A 12,894-nucleotide genomic window follows, 5' to 3' on the forward strand; every position below is an offset into this window, starting at 1 on the left:
AATGGAAAAGAGGAGGAAGACAATTTAGTAACACTTAACACTTATTGGATGCCTACTGTGTGACAGATAGGATACTAAGTTGTTGTTCAGTCACTAAGTCGTGTCCAGCTCTTTGTGACCCCATGAACTGCAGCATTCCAGGGTTCCCTATCCTTCACTATCTCCTGTAGTTTGCTCAATCTCATGTCTATTAAGTCAGTGATGCCATCCAACCATCTCATCATCTGTCACCCTCTTCTCCTCCTGCCTTCAATCTTTCCCAGTGTCAGAGTCTTTTCCAGCAAGTCGGCTCTTTGCATCAGGTGGCCAAAATATTGGAGCTTCAGCTTCAACCTCAGACCTTCCAATGAATATTCAGGGTTGATTTCCTTTAGGATTGACTGGCTTGATCTCCTTGCAGTCCAAGGGACTCCCAAGAGTCTTCTCCAGCACCACAGTTCAAAACATCCATTCTTCAGAGCTCAACCTGCTTTATGGTCCAGCTCTCACATCATGTACATGACTACTGGAAAAACCGTAGCTTTGACTATGGGGACCTTTGTTGGCAAAGTGATGTCTCTGTTTTTTAATATGCGATCTAAGTTTGTCATAGCTTTTCTTCCAAGGAGCAACTGTCTTTTAACTAGGTACTTCATTTGCTTAATGTGCTTCAAAATAATGGAGGTAGGTATTAAAAATCCCTGTTTCCCAGATGAACAAAGTGAGACTCAGAAAGCCCCTCCAAGATCTCCCAGCAGCAGGGCAGACATGCACACCCAGGTCGGTCTGACTATAAGTCTCATGGTTTCCTTTATATCAAAGTGTCTCTCAAGAGATTTGCCCTCATTTACATTGTTCCTTTCTCTTTTAGTTTTTCCTTATTTGCTAAGGTAGTTTCATTTTTCAAGAAAAAATTGTTTCTAAAAAAAAAACAACTTTTTTTTAAAATTAGGAAAACAGGTGGGTAAAATGGTAAGAGTGGGGTACTTGCATACATATACACACTTCATATGCCTTCCACCCTTTCTTTTTCTCTTCGTTGTCTTCATCTCCCTTCCTTCCTCGAACTCCCCCTGCTTATCTGTATGTGGTTACAGAGAGGAGGAGTAGGTATACAGTAAGAAAGCCATTGGTTGAGATGCCTGTTATGGCACAGTGCCTAGCCATGCATCTGTTTGCATCCCTTTCTATCAAAGGACTCTCAAGTACCCAATCAAGGTCACTTAGGTTCCAGGGTTCCTAAAACAAAATGATTTAATATGCCATCATCTGTGTTCCCCTCCCTTTCTTTTAAATTAGAGATGAGCTATGTGATAGAAACCAGTGGAGACCATGGGCATCAAAGGATGAACGAAGAACCAAGGGTGGTTCCTTTGGTGAAGGAAGTATCTCTGGGCTGGATGTCTTCTCTGTGCCCTGCATGCCCACCTCTAGACTTCTCAGCTGTGCTCAGCTCTACAAGGCTGATCAGAATGGAACACCAACAGGCTCTTCTTCCATATCCTATGCTTTTTGATCGGGCGCAGCCATCTGTTTACCTGCTGGCACTCTGACTGATAAATCCTCTAAGGTACAGGTATGTGTGGGAAAGACCTGTTAATATAGAGCTTAAGATTTACTCTCTCTTGTTCCAAAGGACAGAAACGGGACCAATGGTTAGGAGTCAGAGGCAGAAAAGGTTCATTCTTTATGAAAAAGAAGGTGAATACCTTTCCTGGTTGGAGAGGGATTGACATGTTAGGAAACAGATCAGATGAGATCACTGTCAAGGTTCTTTCTAACTTGGAGCATCTATTTTGGTCAAGAACTCTCCCTATCCCCTTTTCAAATTCTTTTCTACTTTATTTTACTTTTTTTTTTCCCTCCTTGAAAATCTAATAAGCTTAAACTTGCTTTTCTGGGTTGGAGAAGTGGGGTGGAGTGGACCACGGATTAAGATAAGAAATTGGCAAATGTTCAATGTTTGAAGCTTGAAAACAATCTGTTTTTGCACTCACCCTTTCTATCAATATACAAATACCATGATTGTTTAACATGTTTTGCACTTTTCCTGACCTTTTTCATCCTGTGTGTGTACCCTGGAGCAAATGGCTGCAGAAGGAATTTTTCTACACTACAAAATCTTTGTTTTATTCTTTCAGTTGTTACTTAAATTGGTGAGAATTTTGCTCTTTTTATAAAAAGAGATGATTCTAATTTGAATGAAATAGGATTAGAATCTCTGAAAGACACTCCTTAAAAATCAGATGGAAACCTACCCCCTCTAAACTCAAAGGTTCCAGCATCAGGCTTGCACAGTGTGTCTTAGCTGTGGTGTTAAGACAGAATTCCAAAATGTAGAATGGGCTTTCCTTTACTAATTTTCTCTAGGTCAAAATGGGTCAGCTCCAACTTTAAGCTACAAGTTTGATATTTTCTAGAAAGCAGTGATATCAGTGGCCCCATACCCTAAACCTATCCATCTTCTAAAAGTGAGCTTCTGGCTGCTTAGAAGCAAGGATCCAGAGAGGGCTGGTCCAAGAGATTTGCTCTGCAAGGCTCTGAGGAGGTCATTCTGGTCCAAGGCAATGCTCATTCTGGATAACTATAATCCCAGGAATTATGAGAATAGTTTGAATCGGTATCTTCTGGGCATCAAAACCCCCAAACCTCTTCCCACTTTTTTAAACTAAAGTTTAGTTGATTTATAATATTGTGTTAGTTTCATATGTACAGCAAAGTGACTCACTTACATAGGTCCATCCTTCTGGCTGCAAATGGCAGTATTTTATTTATTTTTATGGCTAATATTCCATTGGGTTTGCATATGCACACATCTTTTTAGACCAATTATCTGTTTGTAAATAGTGCTGCTATGAACATTGAGGTGTATATATCTTTTCAAATTAGAGTATCATCCTTTTAGGATATACCCCCAGGAGTGGGATTGCTGGATCATGTGGTAGCTCTATTTTTAGTTTTTTAAAAATAGCCTTCATACTGCTCTCCATGATGACTGTACCGATTTACATTCCCACCAACAGTGTAGGAGGGTTCCCTTTTCTCCACACCCTCTTCATATATAAACTTTTTGATGATAACAGACATATTTGAAGGTAGTAGACTTTTTGATGGTGGTCATTCTGACCATGTGAGGTGATATCTCATTGTGGTTTTGATTTGTATTTATTTAATAATTAGCAATAGTGAGCATCTTTTCATGTGCTGGTTGGCCATGTCAGAGAAGACTATCTAGGTCTTCTGCCCACTTTTCATTAGATTGTTTATTTCTTTGGTACTGAACTGTAGGAGCTGTTTATATATTTGTATATTAACTCTCTGTCAGTTGCATCATTTGCAAATATTTTCTCCCATTCCATAGACTGTCTTTTGTATTGTTGATGGTTTTCTTTGCTGTAAAAAGGCTTTTAAGTTTGATTTGGTCTCATTTGTTTATTTTTGCTTTTATTTCTTTTGACTTGGGAGACTGATCTAAGAAAATATTGCTACAATTTATGTGCAAGAATGTTCTGCCTATGTTCTCTTCTATGAGTTTTATGGTATCACGTCTTATATTTAGGTCTTTAAAGCAACTGCAGTTTACTTTTTGTATATGGTGTGAGGGAGTATTCTAACTTTACTGATTTACATGCAGCTGTCCAGGTTTCCCAACACTGCTTGCTAAAGAGATTGTCTTTTCTCCATTGTATATTCTTGCCTCCTTTAGTGTAGATTAATTGACTGTAGGTGCATGGGTTTATTTCTGGGCTCTCTACCTGTTCCATTGATGTATATATCTGTTTTTGTGCCAATACCACGCTGTTTTGATTATTGCAGCTTTATATCATAGTCTGAATTCTGAAAGGGTTATGCCTGTAGCTTTGTTCTTTTTCCTTGGGTTTGCTTTGAAAATTCTGGGTCGTCTGTGGTTCCATATAAATTTTGGAATTATTATTTTTTTAGTTCTGTAAAAAATGTTATGGGTATTTTGATAGGGATTGAATTAAATCTGTAGATCGCTTTGGGTAGTATGGCCCTTTTAGCAATATTAATTCTTCCAGTCCAAAAGCATGGCTATCTTTCCATTTCCTTGAATCATCTTCAGTTTCCTTTATCAATGTTTTATAGTTTTCAGCATATAGGTCTTTCACTTTCTTGGTAAACTTTGTTTTTAGATATTTTATTTCATCTTTTCATGTGATTTTAAACAGGATTTTTTTTTTTAATCTTCTCTTTCTGATATTTCATTGTTGGTGTAAAAAAAAGGAACAGATTTCTGTATATTAATCTTGTACCTTGTTACCTTCTGAACTCATTTAACAGTTCCAATAGTTTTTGTGTGCAGTCTTTAAGGGTTCTCTATAAAGATTATCATGTCATCTGTACACAGTGAGAATTTTACCTCTTCCCTTCCAGTACAATTTGAATAGGAACAGTGAGAGTGGGTATCCTGTCTTGTTCTAGATTTTAGTGGGAAGTCTTTCAGCTTTTCACCATTTAATATTATATTGGCTGTTGGTTCGTTGTAAATGACTTTTATTATGTTGAGAAATGCTCCCTTTAAAACCACTTTAGTGAGAGTTTTTAATCATGAATGGATGTTGAATTTTATCAAATAGTTTTTCTGATTCTATTGAGATGATCATGTGTTTTTTGTCTTTCCTTTTGTTGATGTGGTATAACATACTGATTTTTCATGTGAACTATGTTTGAGACCTGGAAATGAATCCAACTTGGTCATGGTGTATGACCCTTTTTATGTATTGTTGAATTTGGTTTGCTAATATCTTGTTGAGTATTTTGAACCTATGTTCATCAATGATACTGGCCTGTAATTCTTTTTATGTAATGTCTTGTCTGGTTTTGGCATCAGGGTGATGGTGGCTTCATAAAATGACTCTGGGAGCATTACCTCCTCTTTAATTTTTTGAAATAGTTTGGGAAGGATGGGTATAAGCTTTTCTTTGAATGTCTGGTAGAATTCCCCAGTGAAGCCATCTAGTTCTGGACTCTAGCTTACAGGGAATTTTTTTCATTAAGATTATATTTTACTTCTGGTGATGGGCCTATTCAAATGATCTGTTCTTCTTGATTCATTTTTGACAGCCTTTATGTTTCTAAAACTTGTCTACTTCTTCTAGGTTGTCTAAGCTCACTTCTAGGTGAGCTCCACAATTTTTTGGCATATAACTCTTATATGATTCTCTTAGGATGTTTTTAATTTCTATAGTATCAGTTGTTATTTATCATCTTTCAATTTATTATTTTATAAATTTGGGTTTTCTCTTTTCTTTTTGGTGTGTCTGTCAAGCAGTTTCTCAATTTTGTTTATCCTTTCAAAAAAATGGCTCTTGGTTTTATCAATCTTTTCTATTTTTTAAATCTCTATTAATTCCTGCTCTGATCTTTATTACCTTCTGTTGTCTTGGGCTTTCTTTGTTTCTTTTTCTAATTCTTTTAGGTGGCAGATTAAATTATTTGAGGTTTTTTTTTTTTTTTCAAGAAGGCCTATATTATTGTGAACTTCCCTCTTAAAGCTGCTTTTGCTGTACCCTATAGCTTCTGTAAGGTTGTGTTTTCATTGTTGTTTGTCTCAAGGTATTTTCTGATTTCTTCTTTGATTTCACTGTTGACCCGCTGGTTTCTTAATAATATGTTTAGTCTCCACATGTCCATTTTTTCTTTCTGTGATTTCTCATTTCATGGAGATCTTTCTTGGAGATTTGGCTGAATAAGAGGTGTTCTGCCAGTTTCCAGGTGGTTTTCTGTGAGAATTGCTCCCCATGTAGATGTATTTTTGATGTGTTTGTAGGGGTAGGAGAACTCCACATCCTCCTATTCTGCCATCTTGATCCTCCTCCTCTTCCCAAGTCCCAAGCAGAACACAGTCTTCATGGGGCCAGCGAAGAATCTTCAGGCAACAAGGACATGACCTGGCCATCTCTATCATCTCTGAACTAAGCAGAGGAGGAGGAGGAGAATGCCCAGCAGTGGTAGATCTCACCTCTTTTATACTCTTCCCCATAGCTTCAGTTTCATCCAAGGGAGATATGTAATAAGGGCAAATGGACTCACATGCTGGGTATTGAATCAACAAAGCTTATGCTGGAAATTTTGTGAACAATGTCAGAAACTGGTGATTAAAATCTGAGACCTCCCTGAGCTGGTAATAAATAAAGGCACTTTTTATTAAAACCAGATCACTAACCAGCAAACTGTGCAGCGTAAGCTCTAGCACTGTGGTTATTTCAGCCAGTCCTACTCACCTCTGCAAAACTGTGTTTTGTGAAGAATCAGACCGGATGAGAAAGACGCATATTTGATAAATGAGCACATACCAAATGTGTCTTCATTTGGAGTAAAATCAAGCATTGCAACATGGAGCAGTCATCCAGAGGCAGTCACTCTGTTTTTGAGAAGGAGGGCCCTGTTCCCAAGAGAGTGGCAGCCAAACAGGTCACCAGAGCACCAAGCTTGCAGTGCTACCAGGTGAATTAAAAAAAGAAAAAACAAGTAGAGGTGACACTAGAAAGGCAGCCCTGAAACATGAAGTGAAGAAAGAGCTTTGGCTTCTAGCTCTGGTGCTGCCACAAAAGAATGGGTAAGGACAGACTGCCTTTCCTTCCTGGCTTCTAAGCCTTCATTAGTAAAATAATGGCATGGGCTAGATGGATTGGGGTCCTTCTAAACTTGCAATGTTGGGATTCTCTGATGTCCATTAAAAGTTATTTTCCTATGACACTGTGGGACCAAAAAGTGACAATTTCAATTTAACGACAGAGTCTGGGACTCCCTCAATTTTCGAAAGAGTTTAGCAATCCTGAAAAAAACTTGTACCCTGCCCCGAAAGGTGTACAGCATTCAATGAACCACTTCTGCATCGTCTGACCAAAAGCTGCTCAAAGTAGCCTTTGGCTGATGGATAGTTTTCAGTCAGACGGAGGATTTTGTTGGCCTAAAGAGAACTCCAGTGTGGGCTGATGACGAGCAGTGAAGCAGATGAGCAAGGAGATATGAGGAATTAAGGAATTCTGTCAGCATTTCATTTTGAATGCCTTCAAAGTACCCTTTATCATTGTTTTTTTTCTTAGTTTGCCACTTTGCAAAGGTTATGACTTCCCTCTGGTTTCAACCAGGTATGGACAATTTGAAATGAGTATTTGTTGCTGCAGTGATAAGTTTAAAGTTTTCAGAAAGAAAGCAGTATTCTGACTCAGGAGCTGACAGCAGTTCATCTTGTGAACAAGGGAAAACTACTTGCCGACACACTGGTTCCACTGGTAGTGCTGGAGATAGCCCTGGGGGCAGCTGCACCTGTAGCCGCCGATGATGTTCTGGCAGCCGTGCTGGCAGCGATGGTTTCCCTCACACTCGTCCACATCTGAAAAAGAAGGCAGAGTTGCGTTTAAGTCACATCAGTGCATATCTCAGAGGTATTTTCTGAAGCAACATTTATCAGCATATGAACGTGAAAGGCAATTTCAGTAAGACATCTGACACATAAAAAATTGCTGATGTTCAGTTGCTAAGTTATGTGGGATTCTTTGCAATCCCATGGATTGCAGCAGGCCAGGCGTCCCTGTCCTTCACTATCTCCCAGAGTTTGCTCATATTCATGTTGATTGAGTCAGTGATGCTCTCAAACCATCTCATCCACTGCCGCCCCCTTCTTTTGCCTTCAGTCTTCCCGAGCATCACCAATATTCCACCACCAATTTCAAGAATGTCTACTCTGGAGCTTTTGAAAAGTCCAAGGGAAAAAACATCCCTGGTACAATCCACAAATAAAAATAATGAAGACACTAATGCAAGGCGCATGAATGCAGTATAGGATAGCTGTGTAAACTATTTATATTTCCTTATTTCTGCCAGAATTGGAAACCAAAAGGCCAATACAAAAACAAAATCCTAAAAAATAAGAGTAAAATGTTTAATCATATGTTGGCAGAAGAGTTATTCCTTATATACTTAATCTACATTGAAGGAATCCTTTTAAGATTTTGGATCCAGTGACTAGAAAATTAAGTGATCAAATTCAGGAATCTAGCTGTTTTTCTTGATTGGGTCATTTCCAATTAGACTAACAACTGAGCAGAAAGTCTTGTTACATTCAGGAAAAGCATGTGTTGAGGACATGGTCAAGCATGAAACAAAAGGTGTATCTCTAAGATATGGGACTTGTACAAACCAGAGAAAACATTTCTATCTGCAGCTGGCTGCCTCCCCTGTGCTCAGTTCTGATGTCTCATAGAGGATGACAATGCAGGTGTTTATAGGCCACCTCATGAGGAGCAACCAGCTGGATCAAGCTGAGGGCTCTACCTACCTTCACAGCTTGCGCCGCTCGGATCAAGTGAGAATCCCCGCTGGCATTCACAAGTGAAGCTTCCAGGAGTGTTCTGGCAAATGCCCTTTGACCCACACAGGTTGATGTCAGAGGTGCATTCATTGTTATCTGTAAGAAGCAAAGGGAGAAAGGAGAGGGTGGGACTTCCCCGAAGCTCTCTTTATGTTGTTTAAAAGGAAGAAAGAAGAGTGATTTGCTCAGAAAAAGCCATAGCTTTTCACAACATGCATGCATGTACTCACAGACACATATACATATATTCACATATTTTCTTGAGTTTTATCTTCTTATTCCAACAGCAGAAGCCCTTGAAAACAAACCCTTCAAAAAATAACTACAGAGGACTTTCCCTCTCCCACTTACCAATGCAGGCAGTATGGTGTTGGGTAAATCCAGGAGGACATTTACATGCGAAGCTGCCAATGGTGTTAACACACAAGAACTGGCAGTTGTGCTGCTTAGTTGCACACTCATCAAGATCTGTAAGAAAGTGCAAGATGGGCATTGGAATTGAGCTGAAGCCCAGGAACCTAGAAGCCACCCTAGGGAGTAGCTCTGAGTTTTCATTTCTACATCTCAAATGACCTTGTCAGAATGGGACCACAGCATATGGTTAGGAGAAACCCAGGAGATATGGGTTTTAAAGATAAAATGTGGTTTCAATTCAGACCAAAAATGCATTTCTTTGGTGATCCAAGAAAAACCCATTCCCTTTAGTTATAGGAAAACAGAATTTTCTCAACAAAGAAATGTCCAATACATCATAAAATTTAAATAAATTACAAAATGAAATAAAAGATTAAGGATTCTCAAAAACTTCCAAAGCACTGAAAAAAAATCTCAAGTTGAAATATAAAAATAATAATTGAGGGTAAAAATGAATTTTCTCTGCTTGGTTCTTTCCTGTTTGCTGTTTTTTAATCTTCTCAAATGAAATGGTCAACCAGATCAAACCAAACCAAACTAACTGCTTTGTTTAGAGTTCCTCCTTTGGATAAAACAAAAATTGAGCAATCAGGAAGGGGAAAAAAAAACCAAACACCTCATTCTGATAAGCCAACAGCAATTTAAAAAAAGACTATCTACAATATTTATCCAAGATTATTTTCCACTTCTCAGTAAAATCCTCTGTTTGACCAGGCCTCTGTCCTCACTGCCTGGAACCTGTAGGTTCTCTCTCCACACCATTGCTATTTAAAATCTCAAGAGATAGAAAGTGTGTTCCAGTTTTTAGTTGAATTTTAATTTAAAAAAAATTGCTGTGAATTTAGGAATCTACCTACCTTCCCCTTCCTGCCTGGCTCTCTGCCTGCCCGCCCCCGCACCCCTCCACCCTTCCTTGCGAGCTTCTTTTATCACTGCAGACAGAGTTGTGCTTGGAACTGCAGATCTGTGCCAGCTCCTGGCTAGACTAATATCTGGAGTGGGCTTGAACTGAAAGAACCGCCCGTATTTCTCCTAGTGCTGACATCTCCTAGAAACGAGCCAATCCTGTGCTCTTTCTGTTGCTGGGGAGTTGCTGTTTCTGCTCTTCTGGCTTCTGCATTATTGACAGCTGTCTGTCTCCTGCTAGCAGGCATCCTGCCTGCTCTGTGACCCTAGGGGCTTTGCTAGAGCACCATCGCATGTTTGCTGCAGCTCATTACCTGCAGATAGGTGAGGGGGCCAACTCAGTGATTTTTTTAAAACGTTCATTGTATATTGGGGTATAGCTGATTAACAGTGTTGTGTTTCAGGTGTACAGCAAAGTGGTTCAGTATACATATACACAGATTTATTCTTTTTCAAATTGTTTCCCCATGTAGGTTATTGCAGAATATTGAGCCAAGTTCCCTGTGCTATCTGGTCAGCCCTTGTTGGTTATCTCTTTTATATACAGTAGGGTATATAAATAAATTCTAAACTCTCAATTTATCCCTCCTCTGCCCCCAGCTTTCCCTTCTGGTAACCAAAAGTTAGTTTTCTATGTTTGTAAGTCTGTTTTTGTTTTGTAAATACGTTCACTTGTCTCTCTCTCTCTTTTTTTTTTAGACTCTGCATATACGCAATATCATATGACATTTGTCTTTGATTTACTACACTTAGTCTCCACGTCCAACCATTTTGCTGCAAATGCTATTGCATCATTAATGACTGAGTGCTCAGTCGCGTCAGTCGTGTTCGACTCTGTGTGACCCCATAGACGGAAGCCCACCAGGCTCTTCTGTCACTGGGGTTCTCCAGGCAAGTACACTGGAGTGGGCTGCCGTTTCCACTGTGTATATGTACCACATCTACTTCATCCATTCATCTGTTATTGGACATTTAGGTTGCTCCCATGTCTTGGCTATTGTAAACAGTGCTGCAATGAACACTGGGGTGCATGTAAACTTTTGAACCATGGTTTTCTCCAGATACATGCTCAGGAGTAGGATTGCTAGACCACACAGTTGTTCTATTTTTCATTTTTAAAGGAACTTCTAAACTGTTCTGCAGAGTGGCTGTACCAATTTACATTCCCATCAACAGTGTAGCAGGGTTTCCTTTTCTCCACACCCTTTTCAGCATTTACTATTGTAGACTTTTTGATGATGGTCATTCTGACTAGTGTGAGATGAAATCTCATTGTAATTTTGATTTGCATTTCTCCAACAATTTAGTGATGCTGAGCATCTTTTCATGTGGCCATTTTTGGAGAAATGTCTATTTAGATTTTTCATCCATTTTTTGATTGGGTGGTTTGCTTGTTTTGATATTGAGCTGCATGAGCTGTTTGTAGATTTTGGAGATTTTGTCAGTTGCATCACTTGCAAAAATTTTCTCCCATACCGTGAACTTTTTTTTCATTTTGTTTATGGTTTCCTTTGCTGTACAAAAGCTTTTGAATTTAATTAGGTCCCATTCATTTACTTTTATTTCCATTACTCAAAGAGATAGCTTGAAAAATATATTGCTGCAACTTATATCAAAGAGTGTTCTGCCTGTTTTCCTCCAAAACTTTTAAAGTATCATGTTTGATATTTAAGAGTTTAATCTATTTTGAGTTTATTTTTGTGTATGGTGTTAAAGACTACATTCTTTTATGTGTAGCTGTCCAGTTTTCTGGACTGTCTTTCCTCCATTGAATAGTCTTGCCTACTTTGTCATAGATTAATTGACCATAGGTGCATGGGTTTATATCTGGGCTTTCTATCTTGTTCCAGTGATTCATATTTCTGTTTTTGTACCAAAAACATTACTCTTTTGATGACTGTAGCTTTGCAGGATAGACTGAAGTGAGTGCTCAATTTTTCTTTCTCAAGATTGCTTTGACTATTTAGGGTTTTTTGGGTCTCCATACGAATGTTAAATTTTTTTGTCCTAGTTTTGCAAAAAGTACCACTGGTAATTTGATAGGGATAGTCCTGAATTTGTAGATTGCCTTGAGTTGCATAGTCATTTTGACAGTATTGTTTCTTCCAATCCAAGAACATGGTATATTTTTCCATCTGTTTGTGTCATCTGCAATTTCTTTCATTAGTGTCTTTTCAGATAGAGGTCTTTTGCCTTTTCAGGTAGGTTTATTCCAAGGTATGTTATTCTTTCTGATGAAAGGCTGTTTCTTTAATTTCTCTTTCTGATCTTTCATTGTTAGTGTATACAAATGCAACAGATTTTTGTGTATAAAATTTGTATCCTGCAACTAAATTACCAAATTCATAGATGTGTTCTCAGCTCAGTTCAGTCGCTCAGTTGTGTCTGACTCTTTGTGACCCCATGGACTGCAGCACGTCAGGCTTCCCTGTCCATCACCAACTCCCGGAGTCTACTCAAACTCATGTCCATCGAGTCAGTGATGCCATCCAACCAGCTCATCATCTGTCATTCCCTTCTCCTCCCACCTTCAATCTTTCCTAGCATCAGGGTGTTTTCCAATGAGACAGTTCTTTGCATCAGGTAGAGAAAGTTATGGAGTTTCAGTTTCAGTAGCAGTCCTTCCAATAAATATTGAGGACTGAGTTCATTTAGAATTGACTGGTTGGATCTCCTTGCAGTCCAAGGGACTCTCAAGAGTGTTCTCCAACACCACAATTCAAAAGCACCAATTCTTCGGTGCTCAGCTTTCTTCATAGTCCAACTCTCACACCATACTTGACTACTGGAAAAGCCATAGCTTTGACTAGACAGACCTTTGTTGGCAAAGTAATGTCTCTGCTTTTTAATATTCTGTCTAGGTTGGTCATAGCTTTTCTTCCAAGGAGAAAGCGTCTTTTAATTTCATGGCTGCAATCACAATCTGCAGTGATTTTGGAGCCCTAAAAATAAAGTCTCCCACTATTTCAATTGTTTCCCCATCTATTTGCCATGAAGTGATGGGACTAGATGCCATGAACTTAGTTTTCTGAATGTTGAGTTTTAAACCAACTTTTTCACTCTCCTCTTTCACTTTCAAGAGGCTCTTTAGTTCTTCACTTTCTGCCATAAGGGTGGTGTCATCTACATATCTGAGGTTATTGATATTTCTCCTGGCATTCTTGATTCCAGCTTCTGATTCATTCAGCCCGGCCTTTCGCATGATGTACTCTGCATATAAGCTAAATAAGCAGGATAACAACATACAGCTTTGACCT

General features: G+C 38.9%; 1 protein-coding gene across 1 annotated transcript in view; it reads right to left on the reverse strand.

Annotated features, from left to right (window-relative positions):
- FBN1 (fibrillin 1) overlaps positions 1-12,894 on the reverse strand; it is a 275,163-nt gene that overhangs the window by 6,625 nt on the left and 255,644 nt on the right. Inside the window, exons 61-63 of the mRNA XM_018054172.1 lie at positions 8,669-8,785; positions 8,285-8,413; positions 7,220-7,339 (exon numbers count right to left, since the gene is read on the reverse strand). Of these exons, the coding sequence (XP_017909661.1) occupies positions 7,220-7,339; positions 8,285-8,413; positions 8,669-8,785 (366 nt within the window). The remainder of the gene's footprint in view (positions 1-7,219; positions 7,340-8,284; positions 8,414-8,668; positions 8,786-12,894) is intronic.

This window comes from Capra hircus, chromosome 10, assembly GCF_001704415.2.
Source record: "Capra hircus breed San Clemente chromosome 10, ASM170441v1, whole genome shotgun sequence".
In the NCBI taxonomy this organism is placed as follows: Eukaryota; Metazoa; Chordata; class Mammalia; order Artiodactyla; family Bovidae; genus Capra; species Capra hircus.